The 19234-nt window shown below is 37.4% G+C and overlaps 1 protein-coding gene across 4 annotated transcripts in view; it reads right to left on the minus strand.

The window, feature by feature from the left end:
• The window catches only part of TEX26 (testis expressed 26), a 42983-nt gene that overhangs the window by 19451 nt on the left and 4298 nt on the right, over nt 1-19234 (minus strand). The window contains exons 2-3 of one of the 4 annotated variants that reach the window (XM_003270244.3): nt 16430-16514; nt 3063-3228 (exon numbers count right to left, since the gene is read on the minus strand). The exons of 1 other annotated variant lie outside the window; for it this stretch is intronic. In XM_003270244.3, coding sequence (XP_003270292.1) covers nt 3063-3228; nt 16430-16514 — 251 coding nt within the window. The remainder of the gene's footprint in view (nt 1-3062; nt 3229-16429; nt 16515-19234) is intronic. 2 more of the 4 variants (XM_030818408.1, XM_030818409.1) reach the window with 2 other exon arrangements.

Genomic DNA, 19234 nt, shown 5'->3' on the forward strand with positions numbered 1-19234 from the left:
AAGAGAGATTTTAGGATGATAAAACTTGAAATCTCCACCCCCTGTTGCCATCATCCCTCTTTCCCATGATCTTGCTTCCTATTTCCCTGAGAAAATTTAGGCCACCAGAAAATAATCTCCACAGCCCACCAACCATGTCCCAGCCACCGCACCTGCACTCACACATGCTGTGACAGGAGGGGAGCCACGCAGGTGCTCTCAGCAAGGCCCAGCCCCGCCTGCAGCACTAGATCCCCCTCTACTGAGTCTACTCCAGCAAATCGCTCCAACAGTCCTCACTTCTCTCTTGCAACTTGAATCTCCTCCTCTCTGCTGGGTCATTGCCATCAGTATTGGTTTATTTCTCCTATCTTAAAAAGAAAGCACTCTCTTCACTCTACTTCCCCTTCTAGTTACTAAGCTATTCCTCAGTTTCCCTTTGCACCAAAATTCTTCAAAATAGTTAGGTATACTCACTGTCCCAAACTTGCCTTTTAAATCTCTTTTAATTTTCAAGTTCTCTCTTGATTCCCTCCTTTCCCTCACAATTTATCAACTGGAAAAACCAATACATAAAATTATAATTTATCTGTTGAAGAAGCCATTTGATGTGCAGAGGTCCCCACAGTCTGGATTTTGTTGATTGCATATGCATTTGTTGTTTAACAAGTTCCTCTGTCCCTTGTATTTCCTGCAATTTGGCAAGTGGATCCAGAGACTCAAATTCACTAAACTAGAAGTCAAGCTTGTCCAACCTGCGGCCCCACTCAGGACGGCTTTGAATGTGGCCCAACACAAATTCATAAACTTATTTAAAACATTATGAGATATTTTTGCGATTTCGTTTTTTAAAGCTCGTCAGCCATCATTAGTGTTAGTGTATTTCATGTGTGGCCCAAAGCAATTCTTCTTCTTCCAATGTGGCCCAGGGAAGCCAAAAGATTAGACATCCCTGAATAAACGGTGTTTCACAAGGCTATAGGAGGCAGATAATACATGGTTGTTTTTCTTGTGTAACGTTAGCAGTTGTTGATATTCAATGCCTAGATTAACAGGAGCTGCCGTCTGGCATGTGAACACTCATTGGCTGAGAACACACGGGACAGTCTGCCACACTAGCTCTCATTGGTTGACAGCCTTCAATAGTACTTACAGGAAGGGAAAATTATATGGTTGAGTGTTTGTGAATGTATAAATACAGTATAATATTGTATACATACAGTATAATATTGTAATCAACTCTTTTACATTAATTTTAAAATATAAAGGATGACCAAGCATAGTGTCTCATGGCTGTAATCCCAGGGCTTTGGAAGGCCAAGGTGAAAGGATTGCTTGAACTCACGAGTTTGAGACCAGCCTGGGAAACAGAGTGAGATTCCACCTCCACAAAAAATAAAAAATTAGCCAAGCATGGTGGCATGCACCTGTACTTTAAGCTACTCTGGAGGCTGAGGTGGGAGGATCACTTGAGTTCAAGAGTTCGAGGCTGTAGTGAACTCTGATTGATTGTGCCACTGCACTTCACCCTGGGCCACAAAGCAAGATCTTGTCTCTAATATATCTAATTATACATAATAATACATATGTTAGAGACATATTTATATATTAGATATAAATTATATATTAAATATATAATTTAGATATATATATTTTTTAGAGACAGGAGTTTTATGTATATATCTCCAAGAGATATATACATACATATATATGTGTGTGTGTGTGTGTGTGTGTGTATATGTATGGGTCTATAAATGTCATCTCTCCCCCAAGAGCTCCAGACCTGTCTATTAAACTGCCTGTTGAACATATCTTCAACCAACATGTCTTCAACTAAAACTACATGTTCCCCCAATGCCCTTCTCCACCCAGCCTGGTCCTCCACCATGTTCCAACTGAGTAAACAGAATCTGCATACGCCAGCTGTCCAAGTCAGAAGTTGAACATTATACTTTCCTCTTCCTTATCCTTTGCATCCTTCTAGTCATCAAATCCTGTTCATTCTACCACCTTATCATCTATTGAATGCATCAAGGTGGCTCCATCCCAGGTGGTCTCATCCCATGTGGCAGTCAAGTAAATGAAACCCTTTACTACAACCAAGCATTGCCTTTTGTGATGGGAGAAGGGAATAGAAAGACAAGAAAACACACAGGGAGCATCAGTTATTTCCATCCAGGGGAGAAGGGACTTAGAGATGGCTTTCTTTGATGTGAGTCTTGAAGAAATATAGGAGTTCCCTTAGTGCACAGGATAAGGGCATTCTAGGTAGAGGCAACAGAACGATTTAGAAAACGGAGGTTTGAGAGCATATGAAACACAAGGCTAAGCACAAGTACTTGTATGTGGCTGTTCATAGCTGCATGATTCACAATAGGCAAAAGGTGGAAACAATCCAAAGATGCATTAATGGATGCACGGACAGACAAATTGTAGTTTATCCATGGGAGAGAATATTATTCAACTGTGACAAAGAACTGGAAGTACTGATATTTGCTACATGGATGCTACATGGGTAGTCTTCATAATAGTGCTTTTCCTGTCATCTTTCTGGTCAGATAATTTCTTAGATGATGAACCTTGAAAACATTATGCAAAGTGAAAAGAAGCCAGACGCAAAAGGTCACCTATTATTGATTCCACATATAAAATATCCACAAAAGGTAATCCACAGAGGAAGAAAGCAGACGGTGGGGAGTGGAATCGGGGGTAATTGCTTAATGGGTATGAGGTCTCCTTCTAGGATGCTGAAAATGGTTTGGAACAAAAATAGAGGTGATGGCTATCCAACAACATGTATGTACTAAATGCCAGTGAATTGTTCACTTTAAAAGGTTAATTTTATATCACGTAAATTTCACTTCAATTTTTAAAAAGTCCTTTTTTAAAAAAAACTCCAGAGGATAGAACATATGTGGTTAGAAATAAATGTGAGAAGGTAGACAGGAAATAGTCTAAAAAGAACCATGTATCCTGTGACTGTAGAAGCTGAAAGATCTCTGTGACATATTTAAACTCTCATTCTTATGGGTTGTTGATACAGTACAGTATTAAATTCAACACATACGTAGATATTATCTTACTTCATTGAGATGAGATTTGTGGCTCTTGATTCCTCTTGAAGTCTCAGTTTTGATCAAATCTTCTTTAGAGTGTGATTTCCAAGTGTACTCATCACTATATTGTGTCTGATTGAGAATAGGATCACTAAGTGAATATGTATATCCTAATCTTCTGATACCATTTTGGCTATAAAAAAAACCAGCAGAAATTAGAGTTAGAGGTTAAATACCAAATCTCACAAAAGTACACATGTCAAATCATTTTACTCATTACATTTTTTAAAAAGATTGATTGGCATAAGAGTTGGTGCCAGAAATAATTTAATTTCAGGTTTTCCTTGAAGGAAAACAACGCTGTATTTTAGGATGGCTTTTAACAAAAGTACAGATGCCTAAAATAAAATTAAAAACCATAACAATATGAAATTTATTTCATTAATTTTTTTAAAGAGCTGAACACTCTCTAGTACAAATGGCACTTCAGTGTAACCAAATAGCTGGTGAAGAAAAGCTTCTCCCTATAGAAATCTCCCATCTGATAAAGGGAAGAAATATAAGAATTGAAATATCACTAGATTCAAGCCCGTAATGAAATAATGAATCTAGGCAATGGCCAGCAATGTCCACTCACAGCTCCAAAAGAGGACCACCAGATGCTATGAGCTTCTGAGTGAATACATGCATCACCACTTATTAAATATCTTTGCCAAAATGCAAAACTTGAATCAGATGAAGTCTTTAGAATGTTGGATTACAGGAAATACATGAAAAGAGAAATCATTTAAATGGCATCATGGAGTTAAAAAAAAAAAAATCCCAGAACAATGATTCTGTTTCTTCAACAAAGAATTTGTCAGAAAATTTAAAAAAAAAAGGTTCTCTCTCTCCTTTTTTTTAAAGATTAAAACGAGGTAAGAGACGATAACCAAATGAAATGTGTGGACCTTTTTTGGATTCAATTTCAAACCACTGCCTTTTAAAAAAAAAGTTATGAGACAATTGGAGAGATTTGATTGTTGATTGGCTATTTGATATTAAGGAATTGGTTTTCTTATAGGTGAGATAATAGAATCGTTACATATTTTTAAAACATCCTTATCTTTTAGAGCTACATACAAAATCTTTAGAATTGAAATGATACAATGCCTGGGATTTGCTTCCACATACTCCAGTGGGAAGGATTAGTGGAGGGTACAGATAACAGTATCTAACGAGTGATGATTGCTGTTGCTGGGTCATAGTGGGGGATTTGTTGTATGTTTCTTTGTGTATGTTTAAAATATTTCATTTTGACTTATTTTTTTAAAAGGGGTGAATAGATTCAGATTATCTCTGTAAGAAGCAAATATCTAGGAAGTTAGAAACAAACATCCAGATGATCATTCTATCGTCATTCAGAGTTTATAAACTGGAGAGTTTCCAAAGGGAGGGGACACAGCACAAATAGCTTTTTTTTTTTTTTTTTTTTTTGAGACACAGTCTTGCTCTGTTGCCTAGGCTGGAGTGCAGTGGTACCATCATAGCTCACTGTAGCCTCAAACTGCTGGGCTCAATCTATCCTCCCACCTCAGCCTCCCAAGTAGTTAGGACTTACAGGCATGTACCATCATGCCCAGCTGATTTATTTCTTATTTTTATTTTTCGAGATGAGGTCTCACTGTTGCTCAAGCTGGTCTTGAACCTCTAGCCTCAAGCGATCCTCCCATCTCAACCTCCCAAGTAGCTGGGACTACAGGCGCATGCTACAGGCTGGGATTATAGCCGTGAGCCACCACACTTAGCCAAAAAAAGCTTTAAAAGAATCAATTTTCAGATCTCAATTTCTCAACATACTCTTTCCTAGAACATATCCACCCGAAAACAAACCTGCAAATGTATGTGGGTTCTTTCTTCCTATACCGCTTACCTGATTCTCCCTTCCCCATTTCACCATAGGTTCTTTCTGTGGTGCATTGCCTCGAGGAATAAGCCTCCAACCCTAAGGGGGCCCCCCAGTGAAGGGAAACATGGTGGGAATGATTTCAGAGACGCCTCCTTGTAATCCAAGTTCTGCTTGGAACCGCTTGCCTGGGCTTTTGGTTCTCAATATCATGTGTATTTCTACAGAGTGAAGGGTTCTGCTATACCCAGGGTACTAGGTCTATGTGGGGAGGCTCTGAATTTAGGTAAGTCACAGAGCATGGCTGAGAGTAATGTCTGGTTTTCTATCTCCTAACAGTTACAAAACGTTCACCTCTTTTTAGGGAGAGGCCTCTGAGAGAAGAGCAGAGGATGTAGAATGCTTAAAGTGACTCCTTTCCTCCCACATTTAAAGATAGGCATTTATCAGCTTATCTCTAGGACATGCAATTAGCTGGAAAGAAAAGCAGCTCTGAGGTGATGAAGCAGCACAGGTTGGTCATGCTGATTACTTTAAATATAACCAGAATCTTGCCTTTTTTTTTTTTTTTTTAGACAGAGTCTCACTCTGTCACCCAGGGTGGAGCAACCTCCACTTCCCGGGTTCAAGCAATTCTCCTGTCTCAGCCTCCTGAGTAGCTGGGACAACAAGCGCATGCCACCACACTGGGCTAATTTTTTTATTTTTAGTAGAGACGGGGTTTCACCATATTGGTCAGGCTGGTCTCGAACTCCTGACCTCAGGTGACCCACCCGCCTTGGCCTCCCAAAATGTTGAGATTACAGGCATGAGCCACCATGCCCAGAATCTTTTCCGAGACAGCAAATTTTTAAAGATTCACTGGATAAGACTGATAAATAGGCATCTTGTATTGTTTTCAGGTTTTGTATTAATCATTCAATAAAGTATTTAAATTTTATTCTGAATCCAATCACGTTACAAAATATTTTCTCCAATACAGCCAATTTTCATTTTATTTTATGTTGTAAAATATTTAACAATAAATGAAATTATAGGCTGACCTGCCAGACCAATTTTAATTTTCACTATATGTAACTTTCTTTCATTGAATACTAGTAAATATTTGATTTGATGTCTGATGAAATTAATAAAATTGTTTCTGTTTTTATACATGATTGGTATTTAATCATTCCCAAAAGGAAAGCAGCAGAATTCTATATACATGAGAATATATTTAGGAAACATCATACTTTTTATTATACTCTTCACTTCTCAAACAACTTATACATTTAGCTACATATTTCATTGAATCATATCCAAAAATAATGCAATAAAATGTGTAGCTAAATATATAAGTTACTTGGATATAATTAATCATATCAGACCCAAATCTTTTAACACTTCTCTTGTCTACTTTTAATAGTCTTCTCTACAATACGCATTCCATAATTTATTTTTCAGTGGTTTTTATAATATTCTCAAAACATATATTAACATTTATTTGGATTGAAAGTATAGCTAGATTTTATTTTGACACAAAATAAACCTGATTTTACTTACTGATTTGAACAACAAGGACTGATTTTACCAACTAGGTAAAGATGGTATAAACTGTATAAGCTAAATGTTCAGCTCCAAGATTTTGATAAAAATATATTCAAAGTATGATAAAAGCCTTTTATCAAAAAAGTTTGTATTTTGGCTTAGGATTGACTTGGCAATGCGGGCTCTTTTTTGGTTCCATATGAACTTTAAAGTAGTTTTTTCCAATTCTGTGAAGAAAGTCAAAGCTGGAGGGATCATGCTACCTGACTTCAAATTATATTACAAGGCTACAGTAACCAAAACAGCATGGTACTGGTACCAAAACAGAGATATAGACCAATGGAACAGAACAGAGCCCTCAGAAATAATGCCACATATCTACAGCTATCTGATCTTTGACAAACCTGACAAAAACAAGCAATGGGGAAAGGATTCCCTATTTAATAAATGGTGCTGGGAAAACTGGCTAGCCATATGTAGAAAGCTGAAACTGGATATCTTCCTTACAACTTATACAAAAATTAATTCAAGATGGATTAAAGACTTACATGTTAGACCTAAAACCATAAAAACCCTAGAAGAAAACCTAAGCAATACCATTCAGGACATAGGCAAGGGCAAGGATTTCATGTCTAAAACACGAAAAGCAATGGCAACAAAAGCCAAAATTGACAAACGGGATTTAATTAAACTAAAGAGCTTCTGTACAGCAAAAGAAACCACCATCAGCGTGAACAGGCAACCTACAGAATGGGAGAAAATTTTTGCCATCTACTCATCTGACAAAGGGCTAATATCCAGAAACTACAATGAACTCAAACAAATTTACAAGAAAAAAACAAACAACCTCATCAAAAAGTGGATGAAGGATATGAACAGACTCATCTCAAAAGAAGACATTTATGCAGCCAAAAAACACATGAAAAAATGCTCATCATCACTGGCCATCAGAGAAATGCAAATCAAAACCACAATGAGATACCATCTCACACCAGTTAGAATGGCGATCATTAAAAAGTCAGGAAACAACAGGTGCTGGAGAGGATGTGGAGAAATAGGAACACTTTTACACTGCTGGTGGGACTGTAAACTAGTTCAACCATTGTGGAAGTCGGTGTGGTGATTCCTCAGTGATCTAGAACTAGAAATACCATTTGACCCAGCCATCCCATTACTGGGTATATACCCAAAGGATTATAAATCATGCTGCTATAAAGACACATGCACACGTATGTTTATTGCGGCACTATTCACAATAGCAAAGACTTGGAACCAACCCAAATATACAACAATGATAGACTGGATTAAGAAAATGTGGCACATATACACCATGGAATACTATGCAGCCATAAAAAAGGATGAGTTCATGTCCTTTGTAGGGACATGGATGAAGCTGGAAACCATCATTCTCAGCAAACTATCGCAAGGACAAAAAACCAAACACTGCATGTTCTTACTCATAGGTGGGAATTGAACAATGAGAACACATGGACACAGGAAGGGGAACATCACACACCGGGGACTGTTGTGGGGTTGGGGGAGGGGGGAGGTATAGCATTGGGAGATATACCTAATGCTAAATGACGAGTTAATGGGTGCAGCACACCAACATGGCACATGTATACATATGTAGCAAACCTGCACATTGTGCACATGTACCCTAAAACTTAAAGTATAATAATTAAAAAAAAGTTTGTATTATAGAAATTTATTAAAATTAGTGTTTTCATTTTGCAAATCCTTTTTGAATATAGAAAATTAAGCAAGTTGCCTCCAAGTGAAAGAGTAACAGGTGCAATTTAATAGTCATTTGTTAATACGTGCCTTTTCAGTATATTCTCAGAAACTGAGATAGGGAATAACTCAATGACTGGATGACAAATCATCTTATTAATAGCTTTCAGTAAAATTTAAGGAGTACCGAACCAAGTTGTCAGCTGATCAGTCATTAAAAATCACATTGTGATTTCTGGGACACAATTCAGAAAGAGTTCAGAGTACTGAGTGACACTGCTATACTAAAACTCCTTTCATTTGCACCTACTTATTTATATATATATATATGAACAAGGTTTCTTAACATTAGAATCTATAAATTGAAAAAAGAGAGAAGCAGAAAAAATTGATGCTGAGTGCAGTTTCATTCTAAAAATAACAACACTCAAAACTAGATATATGAATGAATTGAAAACTAAACAGCCACATTTATCTCATTAAGATGCAGTTGCAAAAAAATTTTCTTTTTGTATTTCATAATTGTGAACATTTATAATGTATTTATTGCTTTAAGCAATTGTGTACTAAAATAATTGTGATAACTCAATACTTAGGGTGATATAACATGTTTAAAAATTAATTTCAATTAATATACTAAAATAGTTGCAAAGAAGTATAATAGCATGATCAATAAATTGCTTCCAAACATAAAATATATTACAGCAGGGAAAAATTCTATGGAGGAAGTGGAGTGGGAATGAGAGTTCAAGAAGAGAAAGAAATGAAATAAATGATCAAAGAAGAGCTTATTTGTGTGTTTATTTAAAAGATCATGGCAGGTATTAATTTGCTAAAGCATTCAGAGTATTCACTGGCTTTATTGAAAAGTTTTATTTTAAAATGTCAATATGCAGGATGGGGAGGAAGTTTTATCTTTTGCAGCTATTTAAATTTATGTTGACATTTGATAAAGCGATCATACAAAGACTCTCTATAACCAAGGAACTTATACAGTCTTCACCCCTGAAAGCACCAAGAGCCAAACTAGGCTGTAATAAACTGTAAACGTTAAGGTCACATCCTTAAGGGGGAAAAAAGAAATTTTAAAAAATCAAATAAAAAATAAACTCAAGAATAATTAGAATAAATAGTCTACCCTAATGAGAAGGAACCAGAAAAATAATTCTGGCAATATGACAAAACAAGGTTCTATAACATCCCCAGAAGATCACAGTAGCTCTCCAGCAATGGATCTAAACTAAAATGAAATCTCTGAAGTATCAGATAAAGAATGCAAAAGGTTGATTATTAAGCTACTCAAAGAGATACCAAAAGAAGGTGAAAACCAACATAAAGAAATTAAGAAACAACTCAGGATATGAATAAAAAATTTTCTAAAGAAATAGATTAAAAAAATCAGCACTTCTAGAAATGAAAGACACATTTAGGGAATGACGAAATGCAGTGGAAAGTTTTAACAGACTAGAACAAGTAGAAGAAAGAATTTTAGAGCTAGAAGACAAGGCTTTTGAATTAACCCAGACAAAAATAAAGAAAAAAGAATAAAAGGAAATGAGTAAAGTCTCCCAGAAGTATGGGATTATGTAGAATGGCCAAATCTAAGAATAACTGGTGTTCTGAGGGAGAAGAGTAAGTAAAAAGTTTGGAAAAATTATTTGAGGGAATAATTGAGGAAAACATTCCTGAGCTTGCTACAAATTTAGATATCCAAATACAAGAAGCTCAAAGAACTCCTGGGAGATTCATCACAAAAAGGACTTCACCAACACCTATAGTCATCAGGCTATCTAAAGTCAATGTGAAGGAAATAATTCTGAGAGAAGTGAGACAAAAGCACCAGGTAACCTATTAAAAAGCAAAACAAAACAAAAAAACCTATCAGACTAACAGCAGACTTTTCAGCAGAAACCTTACAAACTAGAAGGGATTGGGGTCCTATCTTTAGCCTCCTTAAAGAGAATAACTCTCAACTTAGAATTTTTTTATCCAGAAAAACTAAGTTTTATAAACAAAGAAGAAATAAATTCATTTTCAGACAAACAAATGCTGAGGGAATTTGTCACTACCAGACCAGCCCTACAAGAAATGCTAAAAGGAGTTCTAAATCCTGAAACAAAAGGTCAATATACACCAGAATAGAACCTCTTGAAAGGGCCTATAAAACAATAACACAATGAAGAAAAGAAAGCATCTAGGGAGCAATTATCATGATGACTGGAACAGTACCTCACATCTCACTATGAGCATTGAACATAAATGGCCTAAATACACCACTTAATAGATTGGCAGAATGGATTAAAAAAAATCCACAAACCATAAAATATCTGCTGTCTTCAAGAGACTGACCTAAAACATAAGGATTCGTATAAACCCAAGGAAAAAGGGTGGAAAAAGATATTCCATGCAAGTGGAAACCAAAAGCGAGCTGGAGTAGCTATTCTTATATCAGACAAAACAGACTTTAAAGCAACAACAGTAAAAAAAGACAAAGAAGGTCGTTACATAATGATAAAAGGATTAATCCAACAAGAAGATATTACAATCCTAAATTTGTGTGCATCTAACACTGGATCTCCCAGATTCATAAAATATTTACTACTAGACCCAAGAAATGAGATAGACAGCAACACAATAATAGTGGGGGACTCCAACACTCCATTGACAGCACTAGACAGATCATTGAGACAGAAAGTCAACAAAGAAACAATGGACTTAAACTACACTCTAGAACAAATGGACCTAACAAATATTTACAAAAAATTCTACCCAAGAATTGCAGAATATACATTTTTCTCATCAGCACATGGGACATTCTCCAATATAGACCATACAATAGGCCACAAAACAAGTCTCAATAAATTTTAAACAATCAAAGTCATATCAGGTATCTTCTCAGATCACAGTGGAATGAAACTAAAAATCAACTCCAAAAGGAACTCTCAAAACTATACAAATACAGGGAAATTAAACAATCTGCTCCTGCATGATTTTTGGGTTAACAACGAAATCAAGATGGAAATTAAAAAACCCTTTGAAATACATGATAATAGTGACACAAGTTATCAAAACTTCTGGGATACAGTAAAAGCAGTGCTAAGAGGAAAGTTTATAGCACTAAATGCCTACAGCAAAAAGTCTGAAAGATCACAAATTGACAACTTAATTTCATACTTCAAGGAACTAGAGAAACAAAAACAAACTAAACCCAAAGCTAGTACAAGAAAAGAAATAAGATCAGAGCACAACAAAATGAAATTAAACAAACAAACAAAAAATCAATGAAACAAAAAGCTTGTTCTTTGAAAAGGTAAAATTGAGACCATAAACTGGATTAACCAAGAGAAGAAGAGAGAATATTCAAATAAACTCAATTTGAAATAGAACTAGAGACATTTCAACTGACACCACAGAATTGTGAAAGATCATTCAACACTACTATAAGCACCTCAGTGCACTCAAAGTAGAAAATCCAGAGGAAATGAATACATTCTTGGAAACATACAAGCCTCCTAGATTAAATCAGGAAGAAATAGAAACCCTGAGCAGACCAATAACACGCAGTAAGATTGAGTCAGTAATAAAAAAACTGTCGGCTTCAAAAAAAGCCAGGGCCAGATGGATTCACAGCTGAATTCTACCAGACGTTCAAAGAAGTATTGGTGCCAATCCTATTGAAACTATTCCAAAAGATTGAGAAAGAGGGAATCCTCTCCGACTCATTTTATGAAGCCAGTATTACTGATACCCAAAACCAGGAATACTGGTCTGTAGAAAACTACAGACCAATACCCCTGATGAACATTGATGCAAAAATCCTCCACAAAATACTAACTGAATTCAATAGCACATCAAACAGATAATATGCAATAATCAAGTGGGTTTCATCCCAGGGATGCAGGCATGCTTTAACATATACAAGTCAATAAATATGATATATCACATAAATGGAATCAAAAAACAAAAATCATATGATCATTTCAATAGATGCAGAAAAAGCATTCAATAAAATCCAGCATCCCTTTATGATAAAAACCTTCAACAAACTAGGCATCTAAGGAATATAACTCAAAAAAATAAGAGCCATCTATGACAAAAATACAGTTTTCATTACGCCAAATGAGGAAAAGTTGAAAGCATTTCCTCTGAGGCCTGGAACAAGAAAAGGATGCCCACTTTCACCGCTTCTATTCAACATAGTACTGGAAGTCCTAGCCAGACCAATCAAGCAAGAGAAAGAAATAAAGTGTATCCACGTTTGAAAAGAGAAAGTAAAATATTGCAGTTTGCTGATGATATATGATCATATACCTAGAGTTTGGATAAATGAATTCAATAAAGTCTCAAGTTACAAAATCAATGTACACAAATCAGTAGCACTGCTATATACAACAATGACCAAGCTAAGAATCAAATCAATAACTCAATCCATTGTACAACAGCTGCAAAAAATAAAATACCCAGGAATATACTTAACCAAGGAGGAGGTGAAATATCTCTACAAGGAGAACTACAAAACACTACTGAAAGAAATCATAGGTGACACAAACAAATGGAAACAAATCCCATGGATGTGTTTCTTGGATCAGAAGAATCAATATCATGAAAATGACTATACTGCTCAAAGCAATCTACAGAGTCAGTGCAATTCTTATCAAAATACCATCATTTTTCACAGAATTAGAAAAAAAAATCCTAAAATTCATACGGAACCAAAAGAGAGCCCAAATAGCCAAAACAATCCTAAGTAAAATGAATAAATTTGAAGGCATCACATTACTAGACCTCAAATTATACTACAAGGCTGTAGTTACCAAAAGAGCATGGTACTGGTTTAAAAAAAAAAGTAGGCACATTGACCAATGGAACAGAATAGAGAACTCAGAAATAAACTTATAACCAAGTGATCTTTGACAAAGCATATAAAAACATAAATTTGGGAAAGGACACCATATTTAATAAATGGTGCTGGGAAAATTGGCTAGCATTTCTCACCTTATAAAAATCAGCTCAAGACGGATAAAAGACTTAAATATAAGACTGGAAACCATAAAAATTCTAGGAGATAACCTAGGAAAAACTCTTCTGGACATTGGCCTAGGCAAATAATTCATGATTAAGACCCCAAAAGCAAATGCAACGCAAAAATAAATAAATAAATAAATAAATGGGACCTAATTTAACTAGAGAGCTTTTTTGTACAGCAAAAAGAATAATTAGAATAATCAGATAACCCACAGAATGGGAGAAAAATATTTGCAAACCATGCAGCTAACAAAGGACTAACATCCCAAATCTACAAGGAACTCAAAGAAATCACCAAGAAAAAAAATTCCATCAAAATGTTGGTAAATGACATGAACAGACATGTCTCAAAAGAAGATATGCAAATGGCAAAAAACATACGAAAAAAAATGCTCAACATCGCTAATCATCAGGGAAATACGAATGAAAACTGCAATGAGATACCACTCTGCTCCTGCAAAAAGGGTACTTGAATTTAATTATTAAAAAGTCAAAAAAAAAATAGATGCTGGCAACCATGTGGTGAAAAGGGAACACTTACACAATGATGGTGGGAATGTAAATTAGTACAACCTCTATGGAAAACAGTATGAAGATTTCTTAAGGAACTAACAGTAGATCTATTGTTTGATCCAGCAATCCCACTGCTAGGTATCTACCCAAAGGAAAAGGAGTCATTTTATTAAAAAGACAACTGTACATGTATGTTTATCACAGCACAATTCACAATTTTAAAGATATAAAACCAACCTAAGTGCCCACTGATTAGTGAGTGGATTAAAAAAATGTGGTACATATATACACCATGGAATATTACACAGCCATAAAAAAGAATGAAATAATGTCTTTTGCAGCAACTTGGATGGAGCTGGAGGCCATTATTCTAAGTGAAGTAACTCAGGAATGGAAAACCAAATACCATATGTTCTCACTGATAAGTGGGAACTAAGCTATAGGTACCCAAACGCATACAGAATGACATAATGGACTATGGAGACTCAGAAGCACGGAGGGAGGTGGAAGTGGGTGAGGAATAAAAAATTACCTATTGGGTACAATGTGCACTACTTGAGTGATGGGTACCCTAAAAACTCAGACTTCACCATTATGCAATGCATCCATGTAACCAAAAACCACTTGTACCGCAAAAGCTATTGAAATAAAAAAGTTAAAACTTTGATACTGAAAACTTTTGTGAGAACTTTATAAATACATAAATTCAAACATCACTGACCTAGACTCCCTAAGTTATCTGTTTTTGGCTTTCATCCTAAACATTTCTTCTTCAGGCAACTGTTATATAGCTGGCACTTTCATTACAGTCAGATGATAAAATTTCCCAGTTACAGGACTCACTGGGATAGCTAGTAACTCAGAAATCTGGAATCTTGAAGCCTTGTACTTTTTGGAAATCTATCACATACTATGGTGGGAAAAATGAATGAAAATGACTAACTTCTTTGTGTTAGTCACTGTCCTAGTGCTTTGTGTCCTCAGAACAGCCACTTTAGGCAGGTATCATTGTTCCCATTTCACTAATGACAAAACTGAGCCCCAGATGGCTTGTTACTTGCGCAAGGTAGCAGAGATAATACGGATAAGAGTAGGGGGCTGAGAATAGAAGCCATTTCTGCCTAACTCCATAGCCATGGTCTTACCAATACCCTACTCCACTTCTCAATATCTTGAACTTTTAAGGTGAAATTTTTTTTTTTTTTTTTTGAGACAGAGTCTCGATCTGTCACACAGGCTGGAGTGCAGTGGTGTGATCTTGGCTCACTGCAACCTCCACCTCCGGGGTTAAAGCAATTCTCATGCTTCCGCCTCCCAAGTGGCTGGGATTACAAGTGCCCGCCACCAAGCCCGGCGAATTTTTGTATTTTAGGTAGAGATGGGGTTTCACCATGTTGGCCAGGCTTAAGGTGAAAAGATTCTCACTGGACACAATTCACAGAATGAAGATAATTGAAGGCTCTCTATGCTGATTTCATACCTACCAGTGACACCGTAAAAGATGATGGGGCAGCCAGGCGCGGTGGCTCACGCCTGTAATCCCAACACTTTGGGAGGCCGAGGCAGGCAGATCACGAGGTCAGGAGATTGAGACCATCCTGGCTAACACAGTGAAACCCTGTCTGTACTAAAAAATACAGAAAATTAGCCAGGCGTGGTGGCTGGCGCCTGTAGTCCCACCTACTCGGGAGGCTGAGGCAGGAGAATGGCGTGAACCCGGAAGGCAGAGCTTGCGGTGAGCCGAGATCGAGCCACTGCACTCCAACCTGGGCGACAGAGCGAGACCCCGTCTCAAAAAAAAAAAAAAAAAAGACATGGAGTTCCCATAATCCCACTCTCACTCACCTACTGATGAACTTAGAAGCTTAGAAAGGCAGCTGAGGCCTGTAATCCCAGCACTTTGGGGGGGTGAGGCAGGTGGATCACGAGGTCAGGAGATCGAGACCATCCTGGTTAACACGGTGAAACCCCATCTCTACTAAATATACAAAAAATTAGCCCGGCGTGGTGGTGGATGCCTGTAATCCCAGCTACTTGGGAGGCTGAGGCAGGAGAATGGCGTGAACCCAGCTGGCGGAGCTTGCAGTGAGCCGAGATCGAGCCACTGCACTCCAGCCTGAGCAACAGAGCGAGACTCCATCTCAAAAATTAAAAAAATTGAAAAAAAGGCAGCTGATGTTTATACACTCCCACTACTCTCAACTAGGTTGAAATGGAGGAGAAGCTGAAGCCAATATTGCAGTATCTGGAGGAGTGGAGATAAGAATAGGGGGACAGTGGCCTTCTTCCAGCTTCCAAGACTAGTCTTGGTGATGCTGTGATAACAAGTATTTATTCATCCATTCATCTATTCACTCAATTGTCATTGCCTGCCTACTATATATTAGGGAATGGATTCAAGTCACATGAATGTTTAGGTAGCACAACCTTATTAACCTATATATTGGGTCTGCTGTAAACCACAATACACAGGAACTTTATGAAAAATTGGTAGCCATTTTCTCGGTTTCCCTATAGGAGGTTTGGATACTGTTTGAGGGGAAGGGGTATCACTGATGCTTGGAGTAGAGGTATGCACACAGTAGCCCATACCCAAAAGCATTTCTACGAGGCTTCTCTAATTCCTGTCTGTGTGTTTGGATTCTGAGTCATAAAAGACAAGTCAACAAATTAAAACATGTATATCAATCCAGCTCAAATAATGATCTACCGAATTAAGGCAGGCACTGCTCCTGTTTTAGGCGTGAATGCAGTCCTCATAGTGGTAGCATAGGAATCCCAGTTGGGGTCACCTGCTAAAAGTACAATAAAGCAGTTTTAAATATGGCAAACCAGAATATTTTGATGAAATGTTGTTTTAACAATTAAGATAATTTTGCAAGAGAAGAAAACATTTTGGATAATTTATCTTTAGAGTCTAAGGAATAAAGGCCAAAACACAACCTCTAATAGGAAGGAGGGAAAGCTCGACTTATCTGTGTTTCACCCCAAAATAAAAGATAGTTCTACTGTTTCTCCTGAGCATTCATGCATGCTATTTTAAAGAATTAAAGACAGACATAAAAGTATAAAGAGGAAAGTAATTCATCTGGAATTCTATCATCTTAAGAGACCTACTATTACGTTTTAGTCACCAACTTTACATGCATCATATTAGATGTACCTATAGACACCCAGAATGACTTTACACACACGGGATCATATCAGACACATCAAGTTTTATAATGGACACCTCCTTACTTCTTCCTTTCCCTGCCATTCCCACTCTCCTTCCTATCCCTCCTCCCAGGCAGCACATGTTAACAATTGTGCCTGTTTCTTTGCATACATGTGGAGGTAATCACATGCTGATTTATACATAGACATGTCGGGTTTCAGTTAACAACATTTTGTTCCACAAAAGTGGGCTCATATGACACAAAGTGTCTTTTTCTTATATCTGTCACTAACAGTGTCTGATAGAAAACTCCTCCAAGTCATCTGGTGTAGTTCTAATTCATGTCTTGTAATGGTTGTGCAAAATTCTGTGGTGTAGATGCTATTTAAAGCTATGAGAATGGGGAGATCAATGAAGGAGGGAGTAGACTTGGAGCAGAAGTTCCAAGGCTGAGATCTGGAACACTCCAATGTCAAGAATTTGGAGAGAGAAGGAGGAGCCAGTAAAGGGGCTGAAAAGAACTGTTAGTGAGGTGAAGAAACCAGGAGGCAGTGGCATCCTGAAAGTCAAAGAAAGTGTCACAGAGAAGGGAGTTAAATACTGCTGATGGTTCCAGGAGGATGCCAGCTGAGAATTTACCATTGGTAGTGCTGTTGTTTGAATGTGTCCCCCAAATGTTGTGTATTGGGAACTTAATCTCCAAGTGTATATGTTGATAGCATTTGGAGGTGGGGCCTTTGAGAGGTAATTAAGATTAGATAAGGTAATCAGAGAGGGGTCCCCATGATGGGACTGGTGGCTTTATAAAAAGAGGATGAGAGACCTGGGCTAGCACATTCTCGCCCTGTCACCATGCAATGCCCTCCACCATGTTACAATGCAGCTAATAGGCCCTCACCCAATCCCAGTGCCACGCTCTTGGACTTTTCATCCTCTAGGATCATTAGCTAAAGTAGTATTCTTTTACTTATAAATTACCCAGTATGTAGTATTCTGTTATAGCAACAGAAAATGGACTAAGACAGGTAGATACCAGCAACAACACTATTCATTTGCCCCAAACTCCCACTGTCAACAAGGTACCACCAAATTTCTCAGGAATATACATTTTAAATTTAAAATTCAGTCATTCTCTCACTCTTCATATCTGGGTAATTACCTGCTGCTTTTTATATGTCATGAGAACCTGGGTTGAACATCTCTACTTTTTGAATACACAATGTTCTCTAGGATCTATCACTTCATCCCTAGAATACTGTAGCCACCTCATTGCCTGTATTTGTTCCCCTTCATGTGTCCTATTACAATTGCTATTGAGTATTTTTCTTCAATTTCCCAATATTTTTAAAAGCTATATGCTACTGCTTAGCAAAGGGAGCTCTGGCCAAATATTTATGGCTCCTATTATCTGTGAACCTCTTAATGTTCATCTCCTCATCTATCCCAATCAAATCTTGTTTATAATTTAACAGATTCTCATTTCCAATCAGGATCTGATCATCTGAAACTATCACCTGTGCCCTTAACCCTGGCTGAAGTTCTACCTCCACTTAAAAGCCCCTTAGTCAGATAACTGAAGCCTTAGCCCCTTGTATTCCCCACTCTAACTGTGCTTCTATGCACTCCTAGCGTCTGTACTCTAATCCTGCTCTACAAGAAATGATGTCATTCTCCAATATTCCTTCTTTAGTGGGCATCACTTTATGCTTGAAAGCATTTATCCCAATAGCAGAATTCAATGTTCTTTGTTAAAAGAATTACAAGTGTGAACAAGTAAAAGGGAAGAAATTGTGAGGCATGCCACTCATAAAAGAAGCCTTCTCTTACCTGATTTGAACTTCTGCATTGGACTTTTGGAAGGATCAGCAAGGATATTCTGCACAAAAGCCACATATAACTTTTCCCTCTTTTTTCTAAGGCAAACAACTCTAACAGTCCAGATCACATTTCTATTAGGCTCAGATATGCCTCAAAAAGCCTGGCAGAACAGCACTCCAGGCAGCACCTCCCAATCAATCATGTGGGCAAGCACAACACGCCTCTCTGTGTTCCTGTCTAGGGTCCCATCCCTTCTGAAGATAGTTTGGCAGCTGGAGTCACCAATTGCCAGGTGCCCGGATCAGGAGTCTGACGGACAAGAGCAGCATGCCTTACTGCTTCCAGGAACCGAGGCCATGCGAGCCTCCCTCTTCCATTGTTACCTTTGTACAGATCAGGCACTCCCTCCACTCCCTAATCCTAACCTGCTTGGATGCACACTTGATCTTTGGTACATCTTCCTTTAATTTCATGTTAATGATTTCCCTTACTGCAACCCTTTTTGTAAGGGCTGTATTTCCATGCTTTTTACCTCTATTG

This window comes from Nomascus leucogenys, chromosome 9 (assembly GCF_006542625.1).
Source record: "Nomascus leucogenys isolate Asia chromosome 9, Asia_NLE_v1, whole genome shotgun sequence".
Lineage (NCBI taxonomy): Eukaryota > Metazoa > Chordata > Mammalia > Primates > Hylobatidae > Nomascus > Nomascus leucogenys.